Below are 18118 nucleotides of genomic sequence, written 5' to 3'. Positions count from 1 at the left end.
CTCCAGCACAGACCCATACCTGTAAAGAAAAATGATTTTCCAGACTTGTGTTGGTCTCTTTTGCAACATTGACTAAAAAGAAACCAAACTTATGTATTAAAAAAGACACCAATGCTTACCACTTCAGTATTTACTTAAAACAAACTTTAAATTGCCCCTATGTGTTTATAATCTCCATTTCTTACTCTCTTTTGTCTCCTGAAAGGTCAAAAAATTGATGCAGAGAAAGACATGGGGAAATGACTGTTCCCATCATACACAGAATTACAACCAAAGTGTCAATGCAGACAGGTGCCATTTTCTCAGGCAGAGTAGACCTGAATTCTTCAACAACTAGAAGCCCATTAATACGTTTTTGTAAATCCTTTTTTTAAAAAGTAAAATTAAAAAAAAAAAACAAACCATAAAACTAAACAAAGCAAAACAAACAAGAAAAAAAATATCCTTTTGGCATGCTGTTTTCTCACAGACATGCCATTACAATCCCTTCTCCTGAACATCCTCCCCAAAATACTAACAAAAGCACTCTGAAATTAGTCTAACAAGGATACATATAATCCTGGGGAGGAGGGATCAAAATCCTTCCAAGAGCACTTCCATGTTCAGTTACACACAGATAGAGGTGGTGACACCCCAGCAACAACTCTGCTCTCATCATTCCAGCTGTACAGGGAATTCAACTACTGGGCAGCACAGTGAAGAAGTCAAGCACTTTCAATGATACCAAGGTGCTGCCCACAACCAGCAAGGAAAGCTGTGCCTCTTCTTTGTCTCCAGCTCTGCTCAGGGTGTCGGGGCTGGACAGAGAAGCACATTGTGCATGTTACTTACAGACCACTCCTGGAAAACCACAGTGCTCGCCTGCAAGCTGCGTAGGATGCCCCACTGAGCTGAAACAGACCTAGCACTGAACAGAAGAAGTCAGAGAGCTGATTAAATAAAGTTTAGATCCTTCATGGCACATGTAATGTATCAGTGCTGCTCTAAAATATATAAACACTGTGGTGGTGCTGTTGAACAACACAAGCCAAATGATGCCCTGAGCTAACTAAAGAGCACAGACAAAAGGCGAGGTGGAAGTGTGAGTTATTCACCAGACTGTCACACTGCCAGTGGAAACATTGAGCAGATGCCTGCACCTGCTCAATTCACATTACTATTTTCTCCTCGTTATTATGCAGATATAAGTCTGCAAAGTTAACGATACATACATTTATTTTTCCCCCCTAAAAAATGTTTAGTAGTTTAAAATATTTTGCAACAGGTATTCGATGAATCTAAGTTTTCTTCCTGTTTCATTACCACTAATTTTTATTACTCATGTTTTAAAATTTAATGTGATTTGATGAGGTTTTTTTGAGTTAAAACCAAGGTTCAGGATTCAGTAATACAGCAAGTGTTAAAACCATCTGCAGAGAGGGAAAGAAATCACAGAAATGTCTTTCTAAATGCTTAACCATCTACTTAAAAGGAAAAAAAGAAATCCAGCAAGTCCCATCCACCTTGAGGCTCACCTGCCACACACTGAAACCACTCTGAAAAACTTTAAACAATACAGGCTCTTTGGAGCTATAGTGATGTTTTGTTACTTCCTTAATGATTTTGTTACCCCAAAAGTCTCCAACACTTACAGGGCTCAAAATATATCTATGGAATTTGTATTTTAGCAAAACAGATTAATACACTTATTCACATTTGTTCTAAATCATCTCATCGTGAAACAAGGAAAAAGCAAAAACCCAAATTTCAACTCAACTGCACCTCACTCAGCTCGGCAGTTGCCATGCTACCAGGCACTAGGTAGAACTAGATACCTGAATTAGAAAACAAAGGAAATAAAGCATTAATCCTTCAGAATTGGAGTTACTTCTTTTTAATCTTTCCTTCGCCAAGAAAAAAAAGGGGAAATCATTTTATTTCTTTATGGAATCAGAAAACCCTACACCCTGCGGCCAAACTTACTGTAAATTTTTTAGGTCACTCAAACTGCAGTAACCTTCCCACACACCCTCAACTCTCTCTCAGTACTGACTGATAAAGTCACTTTTCAGAGTCATGTGACAGAGATAAAGGCTTTTTTAGATAACATGTGGAAAAACAGTGGCATTAAGTGGTTTCTTGAAATACTGACAATAAAACAAAAAAGCAATCTCAGGGAGCTCAGCAGGAGTTCAGTTCCTATTCAAGGAGAAGCACTAAACAAATGCCTCTGTATTTATCTAATAAGTTCACCTAAAATTCATTGATAGCCCAGTACATTTTCAAATTAATTGTTCAACAGCTCTAGAGTGAAATAGTTTTCAGAGACCATCTTCATTTACAAACATAATTTACTACATGACCAGAAAAAGAAAATAATAATTTCTGAAGCCTAAAAATACATTGAAAAAGTTTTTACACCACTCAATTATTCAAAGGAAATTAAAAACCAATTTGTTCTTCTTGAGCAGAAGTTTTAATTAAAACTCATTAAAGGACATAACGAGAATGCACTAACACATGAAAATATGGTAAATATTCCCCTCAGCTAATCTCTTAAGTGAGCTTCCCCAGAGCTGTAGCAAAACACAGCACTGCAGGGCACAGCTCAGTTAAGCCCTATGTAAATTGAGTATGACATAAACTCTGACACACAGCTCTGTGCACCCCACTCTTTATACAACCAGCACATACTTCTGTATGCACATTATACACAAACAGCTTAAAACATTTCTAATTTCTTTATAGCAGTGAGAATGGTCATATTTCAGACTTCCCCACCCAGTCTTTAAACTTCTGAGTAGTAGTGTAAGGCTGTCTTGTTCCTTAGCGGTAATTCAATTTATCCAGTTTTGCTAAGCAACTCCAAAAAAAACCTCAATTAATAGCTATTAACCAAATGTCTCAGACTTAGACCAACCAGCTGGATTAAGATGTGTGGTGCTTTATTCTACATCTTTTTAGGCTATCAAACTACCAACAAATGACTTTTTAACCAAAAAGACAAAGAAAAAAAACTGATTGAAATAAGTAAAAGGTCGCATTAAGTTACTTATTTCTGTTTAATTTTAACCACTTGAAGCTGACAACTGTTTATACCTCTGAGACTGTAAATAAAGCATTGCTGGAAACTAGTAAAAGACAACAGGAATACAGGCACAAGGAAGACAACTGCTTAAACCTTACATTCCAATGGTTAGTGTTGCAAGCTAGTGAGAATGACCACACAAACTAAAGTAAAAGACAAACAAATAGAAAATAGTTTGATACCAAACCCTGAAAAAATAATGTTTTGAAAATATAAAAGGAAAAGGTGCTTTGCAAAAATACTGGTATAAGACAAAAAAACTGATAAATTTCCCAAAGCATGGATTTTGCCTCTAAATCTAAAAGGGGAGATCCAGAAGATGAATCAGTAAAAGAGAGTCTTATTTAACCTAAGCAGGGATGGCCTTATGGCTTCAAGAAAACACTTAGGTTAATACCACTCTTGGGCAGTTTCTTAGAGCTAACTCCAGCTTGATTAACTGTGTGTTGAGAAATACGCAGACTCTCCTTTTGCCACAGTATTGTTCTTCTGTGCCCTGGATATTGCCAGTTGATTTGATCCCTCACTAACTCAAGAACTGCAAAGAGAACACAACTGGTACCAATGGAAGATTCTGAATCAGTTCAGTTAAAACCAGTCTAAAAGCTGACTTTAACTTCTGTGTCAGTGTAACTTCTTTGATGCAATACCCCAATTAATTTAAAACAAAATCACAATTACTTGACTAAAACGGTCATTCCAAACTATTAAGAGTGGAAAAAGTACTGCAAGGCTGGTTTGCACCTAATATTTCCTGTTCTTTAGGTAAATTAAACAACATAGATTCCAACTCTGAAACTGAAGATTGGAAGCTCTCACCTTGGGCATTACTAATTCCCAAATAGCAATTTTGAGGCTGCTCTATAATGAAAAAGAGAGGAATATTCACAAGGATGCAGGCACTTTGCTTGAATATCAAAGTGAAATATCTGCTGAAAGATACTGCTGTATATTTCATAGTTTCCTCCAGGCCAAAACTGAAAAAAGGCCAACTGAGTCTGAAGAGGTGGATCTCCGTTTCATTTGTCCAGCTTGGGGAAGAAGTAAGGAAGACACACAAAGCAGTCAATTCAACTGCCTTCAAAGAATTAGTTACTGAAATAGAGCTGAAAGCATCTTTTCCTCTTTTCCATGAAAGTTAAAAGTGGACAGGTGAAAAATTAAAAAAAAAAAAAATAAAACAGACACCAAGTTTTAGTATGTCAAAAAAAGGTAATGCAAACATTCTCTATAGAAATGATCATGCAACCATTTCCAAAAATGATCACAAAAAGTAACAAATCATGAAATATGTGATTAAGGGGACAACTTCAGGCAGAATGGGTTTGTACAGTACATACCCAGATAGGATCTCTTGGGAGGTGCTTTGATTTCTTCATCCTTACTATCTGCAGCTACATAAAAAAGAGTTGAAGGAGAAAAAAAAAAAAAGAAAGGAAAGACAAACAGACTTTTATGATTAAATGGATTAAATGCAACAGTGGTTATTTGAGCTACAGTTTAGTCAGTTAGTACATTTTATTCATTAAAAAATAATAGCCAGACCAAAACATGCCAGAAATTTTAGTCCCCATGCTTTCTCTAAGGCTCCCACCCCACAATGTTAGGATAGGACTGAGCAGTAGGAAGCCACAGAACAGTCTCAGTGCACAACCCAACAGTAGTGTCCCTATGAGGGGAAAATAAAAGATTAAGAAACAATGAAACAGGCAGCTTGATTCTTACTTTAGACTACATAAATTCTAACTTTTTATGATCAGAGAAAACAACCTGTTACTTCAGCAACACTGGGTGTGTGGATATGTATGTATTAACAGCTGAGACAGTAGTTGCCTTGCCTCTGGTGGAAAATGCTATTTAAAAATACTGTCACAAAGCCCAACATCAAGAAGGCAAGACCAGACCTCATCTGCAACCATGTTGCATGCTAAACCTCTTTCACTCTAACCTTCCTCTGCCAGTTTAAAACTGTCTATTACACAAGAGACTTTTCCAGTGCCAAAACCAAAGCTCTTCAAATGATCAGAGTGCTATAAATAAGACACAAATTACAAAGGAGATTAAGTCAACCAGCAAAACTGGTTGAATGGCAAGAGAAAATAACCTTAATGTAAAAAACACAGGAGCCCATGTTCTACTTGTGGAGTTTGGGCTGCACAAGTACGGAGAGATGTCCAAGAGTCTCCTTTCAACAAATATTGTCCACTGGTTTTCAGTATAGTTCATACATTCAAGGGGCTCCAAATCTGTCACAACATCTTGGACATTATTAGAATCTTTGCTGGAGAGAGGTGGAAGGCTGATCTGGGGAGAGTGTCTGTCTCTCTAAGAATATCAAGAAACTGCTCTGGCCCACCAACATTCCCAAAAGTAACCAGATGTTTTCAGCTGTCTGTACCTGTGACAATCTTGCTTCAGCCATCTCTTGGTTCTTGAGTAAAGACATAGCACATCCACATTTGTATTTCAATATTCAGCTCTTTAGCACGGTAGCAACATCATGTCCCAAAATATTACAATACTTTGAACAAAATCAACAACAAGAAAATTAACAAGAAGCCTGGCCCTTTCTGTACTGAATCAACAACGAAGCATACATATGGCACCACAGATACAACTTTAAAACTTGGGAACAAATATGGAAAATTTTTCTTACCCCAACAATGGTACCAGGAGATCTGCATTAGAGCACTTAAGATGCAGTGAGGTTAAATACAAGATCCAAGATAAAAGAAGCTATTGTTGATGCCTGCTAATTTCAACTGAAGACTCCATGTAGTTTTCAAAGCATTCTTATGCAGGGGAGAGAACTGTCCCATCACTGGAGTTTTTTAAATCAAATTGGGGTATTTGTTCATTTTGTATTTTGCCTGATTTGGGTGCTGGCTTTCTCCAGCCTGAATTGTTAAAAACAGACTACACAGTGCAAGTTAAAAAAAAATAATAGAACAGTTGGATATATGAACAGTATTTGCTCTGTTTTCAATTGGTATGTATTGAAGGATAAAGTCTCTGTATCCAAAACAAAAAAATCAGAGAAGGCAGCAACAGCACAAGATGGGTTGCACCACTTTCAACTTATTTCATTTTACAATACTAAGAGGGAGCAGGGGAAAATCCCATAATTGAGAAGTAACTGTGAGAACAGAAAAAAATTTAAGAAAACTCACATAATCTTTTTAAGTTCTCTCTGAATAGAGTCCAAAAAATAATCAAACATTACTAGAAAATCTAGGGAGTCTGCATTTCTCATGCTATGATAGTTACTCTACAAATGAAAGTACAATCAAATTGACTGAATGTCTTTATATGTTTTGAATAGTTATTGACATTTTGGGTATTCTAAGCCAGTAACACTAGAAAACAGAATAAAGAATACAGAACAAGCTTGTCAGGATTTGGAGAGATTACTTCTTAATGCTTCAAGATAGGAAGCAGATTCTTTCTGAACTAATTATTACTTAAGGGACCTAATTTGTGAGAAAAATACAAACAAAAGGAAAAAAGGCAATTCCCACACAACTGAAAACACACTGGTAAACATATATTTATGCCACTTGGAAGAAATACCACATTTAACAATAATATAAGAAAAGAGCAAATTCCCTTCCACTGAAATATTCTATTCTTTTAAAATATTTTGGACTATTTTGTCAAAACATTCAAAGGGAGGACAGAAAAGAAAAAAAGTTTGCAATGAAGACCAGCCATGTGAAAAATAATAATTTTATTATCATACAGAAATGCTGTACCTTCCCTCAGGATTCTGCAAGGTTAACCAAAAACAATGACTTCAAACCTAGCTCTTCACAGCCCCAGTAAGCTATAAAGGAAAGAAAGAAAGTCTGCAGACTTATCATCTTGCCTAGATCACCATAAAACTTTAGAGATAAGATTAGGTGTATGATTAGAAACAGAGCTCTCACAACTACTCATATTGTGCTTGAAGCCTATCATTCTGGCCAGCTTGAAAGGAGCTTTGTATGCATCTGAATGTTCATTCTGAGCCATCATACAGTTGTCCTTACTAAAAATCAATCCCATGTAAGAAAAATATTCCAAGTATTCTCAGTGTTTGTGGGAGGATGCAAGCCTTTCGATGAAAACATATAATTAAGGACTACAAATAGGTAAAAATCCATCTCTAGCAAATTCCGTATGACAAACTGAGTTTTAGGAAAAAGGTTTATATAATACAATGCAAACTTAAAGAGTTTCTATCATCTGTTAAGGGAAGGACTGATTACCCCTTAGGAGACTGTATGATTTTCAGGGAGAGTTGCTTAAAGAGCATTATATATAAAACTGAAGAGCCTCCCTTTTCTGTCCAAAGGTTACTGAAGGAGCTTGCAAGTGTGTGTGTATGTAAATGTGCACAAGAACAATTTCCTCTCAGAAAGGGCAAACAGAAACCTCTCCGTCACTCCACAAAATGCTAGCACAAACAGCAAAGGAGGAAAAAAGCATATATGCCCCTCCCAAATGCTTCCTGGATTTTACCTGCTGCTAAATCTGGCTGAAAGCAGTTTTTAAGTCGTTCATCCTGCCAGACTGAAAACCCCTGTGAACACAGCAGCTTGTGTTTGGAAGCTGGATTGCAGCTCCTCTTCCACATGAATTCACTTACCTGAAGAGTTTCTCACTACACTCCACAGTGAGCAGGAATGGAAGTAGCTTCCTTAGCTATTAGATAAATTACCCTAACTGCACAGCCAGGAGCTGCTGCCTTCTATTGATGGCTGTGGATATATGGAATTGGATCAGACCCTCAATTACTAGAGAGTGTGGAAGAGAACAGATGGAGAGAATAAATTATACATCCTTAATGGCAAAACAACTGACAGAAAGCTGAGAGTGTTAATTCTGTTCTTGTTGGTAATAAGCTGTTACATAAAATGTAAGTCAAAGCCAACACAGAGAAACAAAAATCTACCCATCTCACATTTCTTATCTGCAGGGGAAAAAGCAAGGACTTTGCACAAAGACTGAACATTTTATTAAACCAAGAATAATAGTCTGGCCCAACTGAAATTATCAAAATTAACCAAAATAAAAAATATGAGAAAATTCCCATAAATCCCAAGTAATCCCACACTAAAGCCAAAGGAAATGGAACACAAATTAAAAAAAAAAAAAAAGAGATAGTTTTGCAACCATGGTAAGAAGCACCTGGTTTCTTGATGGTCAGTAACTCAAGTAAATAAAAAATTATTATCTACAAAAGCAAATGTCTGCAATTACAACATTTAGATAATAGTGTAAGATCATAACTAAGAACTTGGTAAAAAGTACAGCTGAAGAAAATAACTTCTTACTCCAGCCAAGATATTTTTAAAAATCCAGGCTAGCACAATAACATAACAACCAGCTCTATATTCAGAATGTGTTGTGAAATATTAGGGAGAACTCCTATTTCTAGACTGAACCAAGACCTGTCTAAAATAAAATTTCAGCCATACATTTTTATCTGGAAAATAAGCAGTTTCAAAAAAAAAAGTTCAGAAAGTGCTACAGTGGGGAGACTGGACTGCAACACAGAACTTTTGTACTGAAAGTAGAGCACACCATATTTTCAGAGATATTTATCCTAAAAAAGCCAATTCCCATCACTGACCTGCAAAAGACCGGCGTTTCACATTCAGTTCATTGGACACACGAATTTCAGTGCACAGTTTCAGCATCAGTAACATTGTAATGATCATGATAATGCTCTGCCACAAAAGAGGGGATTCAAAACGCCTTCCAAACCTAAAAAAGGAAAAGAAAGTATGTAAAACATCTAGGCACCTAGAAAAGGAAATAGTAACAGGTATGGAAGGCTTAGGAAGTCACAGTCACCAGACAGACCTAGCTGCCCATAGAGGAGCTCAGAGCAGAAGTATCTGAGAACCTTATTTCAACATTCCAGTGGACTGATCCTAGAGATGCTGAAGAGAGAAGCTTAAATCTTTGCTTCAAAAGCCAGCAGCAAACCTATTGTTTTGAAAGGGGAATCACATCCATTAAGCAGTAAGTCGGTACAGAGAGATCAGAGAGTTATGTCACATTAACACCAGTTATGTGTGCTCGCCACACACACACTCCAAAGATTTTACATGAACTTTGTGCAAAACTTCCCTTTCTCAATTTTCCATTTTTAAGTTAAGTCATAAAACAACAGCACTTGCCCTATAAAGAAATAAACACCCACAGCGCTGTCTAGACATCTGAGTGGAAAAGGTCTGCAGAACACAACAACAATTTAATCAATTTTTGCCTTATTTGGACCAAGACTGGGGGAAGTAAGGAACTACAGATGATGTGTCATGGGAGCTTCCGTGCACTTCCTTCACACAATAGAGGGTGAACCTGAACTGTGGCCAGTCCTGATTGAAGAGCTTACTCTTAAGTGATTGCACAAGATTCTGCTGTAGGAAAAGGAGAAGCCTTCAGTGGAGATCAGTAATGCTCTTCCTACATCACTTGATGAAAGCTCAGCAATCCCCACCACACACTCAGTAAGTGCATAAAGGGTTAAGGGTGGAAGCTTATCATGTGCAGCCCTTGAAGCATATTGCATTTACAACAGGAAGGTGACACACACATCACAGTGAGCTGCTTCTCTGTACTCAGTTCTGCCAGGTTTTATGCCTTGAAAACAGAGATGCTGAGGAAGTGATTTGGTCAGAACATATTGCTGTGTTCCCCAGCTCCCTCGCCTGCACCATGAGGCCCACAGGCTTTCTAAATTTCCTAACAGCACAGTTACTAAGGTCAATCTTCAACCACATCATGCTGACAGAGTCCCAAGCCTCACAGGCATGGCAATTACTGTCTTCTTCTTGACAGTTCCTGTTTTACAGCACCCTGGCAAAATGTAATGTTATGCTTGGGCTACTTTTATGGCCGAACTCCATGCTAGTAGAAACCAGCCAGGTTCACTATCATGCTGTCTCACACTACTGTGTTTCCATTGCAATCATTTCATCAGAGAGATTTTTTGTTATGAGTCAACTAACAAGGAACAGGAGAGAGACTGGAAAGCCCTTAACTAGCTTCCTTGGAAATCGTGTGCAGAACAGCCAAGGCACCCACATCAATGAAAACAGTCAAGTATTTCCTGTTTAATGGCATACAGCTAAGGAAAAGTACAACTCCTTGAGCCTTCACACTCCTGCCAGAGGGCCAACCAGTTACTACTGCAGGAATAGTAGTTCTGTAACCTTTAGTCCCCCACTTCTACCCTCAATGGAGCCTTTACTGTACCAAATTTGGAGGACATTATGAGGAAGGAAATAAAGAACACAGATGATAAGCATAATCATAGGCAGTGTGTGCTCTAAATAAGGCTTTCACTGCACTAGTTCAAAATGCAGGGGAAAAGAATAAAAGTTTAGTCTAGCCTATGCTCCAGGTTCATGATTCCAGAGCTCATTCAGCCTGTGTTGCTGACTGCAGCCAAGTTCCCCTCATCTACAGGAATTCAATACTATTATATTTGTCTCTTACTCAGGGATGAGAAAAAATATGGGAAATACTTACTGAGAATTACAGAGCAGTTAACTATAAACCAGTTTACATCAGATTTAGAAAAATCATCTCCAATTACAAATGTATTTGCATGTAAAAATACAGTAATGCATTTAAGAGGGGCTGAGCTAGCAGCACAAGAACTTAGAAGCTATTATGACAGTAAATCCAGCCACAGGTCACTGCAAGGTTAGCTTCTCCCTGCTGATGAGATTATTGGTCATTCACTAATGGGTGCCTCACAAAAGTACTGTTTGCTTTATAAATACCCACTCACTACAAAAACAAATAAGCATAGCCACATGCTTCTCTGATCACAACAATTTGTCATGAGATTCAAGTACTGCTACAGACCCTCTCCCCCTAAACACTAGGTGGAAAAAAAAAAAGTAAAACAAAACTCACAACACACAAGAGAGTTAAAATGGATATTTAAAAATTCTTATGGAAACTTCAAACAATGCAAACCACCTGCAGGGTTTTTCACAACCATCCTTTCAAAACAACAAAGTTTATATAACAAAACATACTTATATTAAATGTATCTCCCCCAAACACCAAACCCCAGAATGAGTCTTACAGGCAACACAACCCACTAAACTAGATCACATAAACAGGAAAACAAACAGCTGCCATGGAAACCAACAGGCAGAGCAAACTACACCACATGGATTACACCACACTACCTGGGCAGCAAGACTGAAGGGAATACCACTGTCAAGGACCACTCTTGGGTTCCTGAAGCTGTGAAAGTAAAGCCAGAACACTCATTTTGCTCAGGATCATGGACAAACACCACTCCGAGTTACTTACCCTATTTTGCATTAATATCAGGGCCTGCCAAAGCAACACTTAATCCAGTTTAAGACTCCTCAGGCCAGGCTGAGCCAGGAGCACTACAGGATGTAAGCCCTGTAGGGAGAGCGTGCCATTCCATGTTCTGTTTCCTTTCTGCCTCACAGACATTATTCCTGTCTCTGCGTAAGCAGGAACCAGGAGAGGAGGCACATTAAGGTAATTAAAGCACCTTATGAGAGAAAGGCGAAGAGCCTTAGGATACTAGAACAGGCTTGTGGAAAAGATCAGCTTTGAAGTCCTGGGGGTGATGGGTCACCACCGTTATTCTGCATTTTCATCCTATAACTACAGCATTATGTAACAAAGTGAACAGTGACACTTGCAGTATTCAAGGAACTCAGAGTTCATATGTCAGACTACAAAGAGACAAAGTGCTTTTCCATTGTTTACTTAATTTGTAAAAAAAAAAAGAACCCTTTATTTCCTGTACTAGTCAAATATGCAAATAAAGGGGGGGAGTGCCTTACATGCTATGTGTTTCCACAGCCTTCAAATGACTAATGCATGTTCAGGGTGATGAAGACAAGAGAAGTACACATTCAAGCTAGAGCAGAGACTAACTAGTAATTGAGAAAACGACGTAATTCCATTGGTACAATTCAATTCTGCAGTAATCCTGCTATTCCAGTCCTGGGCCTACTCAAAATGGCAAATGCCAATTGTGAAAAAGAAGCCTAAGCTAGACCAAACATAAAAGGTTTGCTTATCACTTTTCCTAAGACATCTTTGAAAAGAAACTGACTGCTTTTGGTGCAACCACATCACCATGACCCTGACCACTCTGTTTCCTCCTACACTCCGAGATGCTGTTCCAGCTTTCATCTGCTGTCTGCTTTTCAGCTCTTTGGGAAGTTACAGATTCTAGGCAACAGGGAAAGCACACAGGATACACCACACACTACCATGATCACAACAGACAGCCCAGGGTAGCAGCACAGCAGCTGTCCTGAAAGTCATCCCACACAATTGCCGAATTTAAACTGTAGGATTTAAGCAGAAAGAAGAAACAAACTAGTTTTGCAATAGGATCTTTTGATACATCTCTTGACATGCAAACTTCCAAGACTTTATGCATCATCCCAAACGAAGCTCCTCACTTGGGCATACAAAATTCTACTTTACTTACTGCACAAAACAATAGCACTTCTTATCCCTGCTCTGTGGCACTTATACAAAGGAGGAAGAATTGCATAACACTTTTGCTCTCAATATCTGAGCAAGATACCAGCAGGCCATACGTAAGGCAATCTTTCGAAGTTCTAGTCATTCCATCAGCTTGATTCACAGCATCATCCCACACGCCACATATGGTAAAAACTGGCAAGACTCATTTTAGTAATAGAAGCCTTAAAGCACAAGTTTCTCTTTCTTGCAGAAAGTCCTTCAGACTTCACTGCTTTGCTTTCCAAAGCCAGAGCAACACAAGACAGAAGGGACCTGGTCCACAAGTAGCACTGTAGATGCTACAGCACAATAAATACCTAGGAAACTACCCCTGACAAGAGCAAGTTCACAATTTCTCTGTAAATTACCTCCAGCTCCATACTTGAGTCTCTAAACCTCTATTGTTAAACAGGGAGCTTATTCCATTGACTCTAGCACTGAGAGCTCTGAGCTCTATTGATATTGCTGTTTTAAGAAGACTTTTTGTTTCACATCAACTGATGTGGAATGGGTAGAGGGTTATCTTTGCTCAAAAATAACACAGTCCATAGTCTCCATCCTGTCCCTGGCTATCAGAACTTGTTCCCACGGTTTACCTTACGGTAACTATTTTGTGAGAACAACTCCAAAACTGGATGGTTTTATTTTCTGTTTTTGGATTTCTGTGGCACTGCTGTATGAGTTTTAGGACAGGACAGTGTCCTTTGGAACTGCAGCTCAAAACCTTTGGAAAGAATATTGTCTTCTTGGAAAATATACAAACCTATCATATAATGACATCCATTTTACAAAATGTAAAACTGAAAAAAAATCCCTAAAACTTCTGGGGATAGCAGGCAACGTAAGTACTTTTGGCTGCACTTAGTCAAAATATATATAAAAATGTCTACACTGATTTGTAAGAAATCTATAATTCCTTTTTCTCTACCTATTTATTCTCATTTTAATATTAGAAGAAACTGTAATTTATCTCTTATAAGCTCTGTTTTAAAAAAGAAAGGGTGAAGAGAGACAGAGGGGGTAGAGAGGGAGAACTACAAGTAAGTTTTTCTCCATCCTCCACCCCCAACTGATTAGACAACTCTCACCCGCCTTCTCATTCCTGTTGTCCATCATGACAATGCAAAGCTACTCAGTTGGCAGCCGGCAGGCCACACAAACCCAGATGATGTGTGCACCTTGGTCTAGTGCCACAGGGAACTCTGGAAGCCATCCCACAACTTCCAAACAGCCTGGGACACCTTAAACAGATAATCACTTCAAAGCATCCCTTGAGCAAGAACACAGAGCTAACTCAAGAACGTTTAATAAGATACAAGGCACAAGTAATCAAAAATTGTAATGCAGTGTTTAATTAAAAATGTAGAGGGAAGAAAATTGCTATCAGGTTGTTTTTTTGTTTTTTTTTTTTTTGAACAGGCCATACACTTTCATATGCACCAGAATTAAAAAGCCTGGAGTTCTGCACTGCCTCTCGATGCCTATCCACAGTGTAGACTTTCCCCAAGTTGACCAGTCCAGAGAAACAATGGCCTGTGGGGCTGGAGAAGACAGACAGGAGAAGCAGTACTGACAATGGCTGGACTAAACAAAGGGGCAGCTGATGCAGCCATAAATCATATCTAGCAGCTATACTGGCACCCCAAAATACACATTGCTTTGATGTGTTAGATAAAATTGTAACAACTGATTACTACTAAAGTTAAATTGGCATAAAATCTACTACAGCACAAAATCTGCTCTTCACACTGCTAAACAGAGACTCCCTTCTGATGTTATAAGCACAAATTGCCTACCTTTAAATTTTTTTTTTAAGAATCCTCTTTAAAAGGGCATAAGACTTAAACATGGCCAAACTTCTAGTTTCTTTTTCCTAAACAAAAGCCATGCATGCATAAATAAAGTGAAGTAGAATCACACCCATTGCTATCCATACCCTGTCTTCATTCTTCCAGACCAGTCCTTTCACACAAAGTTCTGGCACATTGCTGGAACACAGCAAGGCCAAATACACATAAGTGAAAGCAGAAACAGCTCCTTACAGATGACATTTTGAGACAATATGTGAAAGAGAAGCATGAAAAATGGATACTGTGCTATTGTCATCACTAGTAAACTAAAAGTTCTTTGGGAAAATACTGAAATTAAGTGATTAGATGTAAGAATGACAAGGAAGAGAGGCATTGCACTGAGTCTTCTTGACTTCAAAAGACGGCTTACCGCTGAAAACAGTCTAATCAGAGAAACAGAATTGATAAGAACAGGTAACTGGAAAGAGGATTGATCTGAGTAGTACTTTGTTCACTGGCTACTGTCACAGTGCAATCCACCAGCTGAAACTCTATTGACACATAAAACATGCCAAGAAGATTATGAAGCAAGTACTGTATTTGGAGGGGAGATGAAAGGTCAAACTTAAACCACAACAAAACCAGGCATTAAACCAAAAAAGGATAACCTCTGAAATAACCAATACAGTTATAGGAACCTGTGGAATCCATCATTCCACAAGAGAATATGAGGGAATTGCCCCCACAGCTGAGGGGAAGGAAGTATAATAAAGCCATAAGGGAAAGGTGGGAGGACTGGGTCTGTTACGAGTAACACAAATACAGAAACACCAGCACTACCCAAGAGTAAAAATACAGAGGCATAAAAGGCGTAAGAGGCAGGAACAGTCTGTCCTTGCAAGCCATAAATTCAATACATGAAATTTCAGGGAAAACCTGGAAGTCACAACAGAAACAAACTACAGAAATGTCTTTGAAGTTAAAAACAAAACAAACAAGTAAAAAACAATAGAAACATCAGCCATCCTAGGAAATAATTAAGTCCTGAAAAGCAACACTATTAAAACTTGAAAGTTTTTAAGGCCTAACAATTTAAGTACTTCTTTTTGGATGAGGGTGGAGAGGAAGTCCAGAAAAAATTGCTCTGGCTCAAATCACATGCTTAATAATCAGAGGTAATGAAGTGAAACCAAATTAAACCGGAAGCTTTATGGCAGTAGAGTTTTCAGAAGAGAGACTTGGATTAATCTGGGAAATCTAAAGGGAAGGAGATGTCAAGTGGTACTTGGGGGGAAAATTATATACAGAACAAAATTACTTGTAGGAACAATTCTGTCCTGGCACCAGAATGGATTAAATTATTTAATAAATTTAAAACAAAATAAATAAAAACTTACTAATTTCCTCCAATTAATATTACATATACAATTAAAATAATTCTGCTGTTTATGTCATTATCAAAAGCATTGTGTCCCAGATAATGCATCAGCCGTAGGTGACATTAACCAAATAATGCAAAAATTGAATTACCAAGATGCTCTCTGGGTGCATTTTCACAATGTTCACAGGAATCACAGACTCTTGCTCTACAACCCTCCTTTAGTCATTCAGATACCCGAGGATAACATCCATCCTCAATGCCTTTTCATGACATACTGGTGCTTATAACTAACTACCAGGGATACCTAATTTTTTAGGCAGACAAGCAAAATATTCTCTCCCAGGAACACTGAATTATCATTATGCAAGTACTCTTTTGTCTTTTAGTTTAGTAGAACTAGAGAGACACAAGTCATTGCAAGTACAGACAGAAAGGTTTCTGCAGGCTCCTGCGTAAAGCCATTCCATGCCAAGCTCCAAGGTGACTAGAACTTACACAGTGCTTATACATGTCAGGGAGTGATACTATCATGTGGTTTAAATACTCATACATACTCCTATCAATATAACTGCATTCTCTCTCTTTTGACGTATTGACAAACCTTTAAATATTGACATAAATTATAACTTTTCAGTACTTGCATTGGAAGTATTTATACTTTGACACGTCTCTTAACTAGATGTACTTAAAATCAATTCAAATTAAAGATCTTTTCAGTTTTTCCGTAGTCTGAGTTTCACTTAATAGATGCACTCACCTGAGTTACCTAGAAACTGTCAGCATCTCCATTCAGGAGTAAGCCATTTTATATACTTTGACTACCTCCAGTAAAATCAAAAATTACACTATTTCCCTTTCTAACACTGTCAGCTCAGGCTCTTCACTTCTCCTCCTCCTGCCAGTTCCTCTACTTCCCTCCTGCTCTCTGCTTTCTCCATATACTTCTCCCCAGGAAAACACAGTTCCAATGCAACAAGTAGCTCTGATCTAGTGATGACTCCTATGTTTGACTGCCAGCTTGTGGAGCCAAGAAAGGGTCTCCTGTTTTCCACTCCAGCACAGCTGTAGCAGAACCTACTAAGCCATTATACAGAGTCAGAGGAGATTTCTTTAAAAAGAAACTGGAAACCAACAAACACATGCAGCCTGTTACCTATCAGTTCTTTATGGATTAAAAATCATTACTTTGTAATCAAAACAGAATCACAGAATAACTGTCCTTAGTTGCAGTAATTGCCCAGACCATTACATCTTTGGCTTCCCAAGTACATTCTCAGTAGTGTAGCACCTATATAATAAGAAGTAATGAGCAAGATGTTTATAACATCGATTCACAGAAATCATGCCATGGTAACATTTTCTTTGTCTAGCAGCACAAGACCAAAATATGGACACAAACTTGCTCTTAAGTATTGAAACCGGTGTTGAAAGCAAAATAAATTTGCTTTTGAAAGGCAGCACAGCCTTTCCTTGCTTATCCAAGAATGAAAATTTTCATCTGTAGTTGTGCATGAAGATCTACAAGTGAATCCCCTCTGAAGCCAGCTGGCATCCTGGGAAAATGCAAGAATATATGGCAAGTGTTCCAGTGACGCTAATGCCAACTAGACACTAGAATAAGTGGATGGTACCGAGGCTTTCACTCTGAAAATGGAGATAGAGGAGCATGAGAAGTGCAAAATACAGTCAGCAAGAAAAAAGACCTGACTTAGCATAAAACTCTTTACCAACAAGTTAAAAAGTTTCATCTTGGAAATCAGAGTGCTGATAATCAGATCTGTCAAGGGAAAGAGATCATGCTCCCCAGCCCAGTTCATTCTACTTAATAGGCTTACCCACTGATGGAAAAACAGCATTTAGATCTTCAAGAGAAGGGAAAACATACGTAAAACATTATTTCTTCAAATATTCCAACCAAAGCTTTACAACTAGCAAGCAAGCACGAACCTTTAGAACTGAGCAGAAGCACAGCCAACTTACCAAAAAAGTATGCGCAGAATGTTTGCGACCAGCAACACCAGGCAGACGTAGGTGGAGAAGCCTTCAGCGTTCTGGGTCCGCCGAATGTCCCGGTACTGGGGAATGTAGGGTACGACACCGCCGAACACCATGGCCCCCGCGGCGCCCCACGACACCAGCTGCTGCATGGGCACCAGCAGCCACTCCAGGCCGCCCGGCTCCATGCCGGGGGCGCGCGGGGAGGCGTTCAAGCTGAGGGATGCCCTCAGGCTAAGGGTGCCCCGCCGCAGCTCTCCGGGGCCGCCTCTAGCCACGGGCGGGCTCCTGGCCGAGATGTGGCACCATGACTGCGCCCTCTCCCGCGGGGCCCGGACCTGGTGAAAGGGATGG

The 18118-nt window shown here is 38.8% G+C and overlaps 1 protein-coding gene across 10 annotated transcripts in view; it reads right to left on the bottom strand.

Annotated features, from left to right (window-relative positions):
- Positions 1–18118, bottom strand: part of SLC66A2 (solute carrier family 66 member 2) — a 165521-nt gene that overhangs the window by 146920 nt on the left and 483 nt on the right. For 8 of the 10 annotated variants that reach the window (XR_008440802.1, XR_008440790.1, XR_008440793.1 and 5 more), the window contains exons 2-4: positions 17750–18102; positions 8682–8815; positions 4408–4461 (exon numbers count right to left, since the gene is read on the bottom strand). Coding sequence is in view for 7 of the 10 variants with exons in the window: in XM_054000390.1 (XP_053856365.1) it covers positions 4408–4461; positions 8682–8815; positions 17750–17952 (391 nt within the window). In the remaining 3 variants the exon portion in view is untranslated. The remainder of the gene's footprint in view (positions 1–4407; positions 4462–8681; positions 8816–17749; positions 18103–18118) is intronic. The other 2 variants (XM_054000417.1, XM_054000426.1) reach the window with 1 other exon arrangement.

Source organism: Vidua macroura, chromosome 1 (assembly GCF_024509145.1).
Source record: "Vidua macroura isolate BioBank_ID:100142 chromosome 1, ASM2450914v1, whole genome shotgun sequence".
Classification (NCBI taxonomy): domain Eukaryota; kingdom Metazoa; phylum Chordata; class Aves; order Passeriformes; family Viduidae; genus Vidua; species Vidua macroura.
Note: the sequence above shows the minus strand (reverse complement) of the source record. Positions and strands in the feature narration are given on the sequence as shown.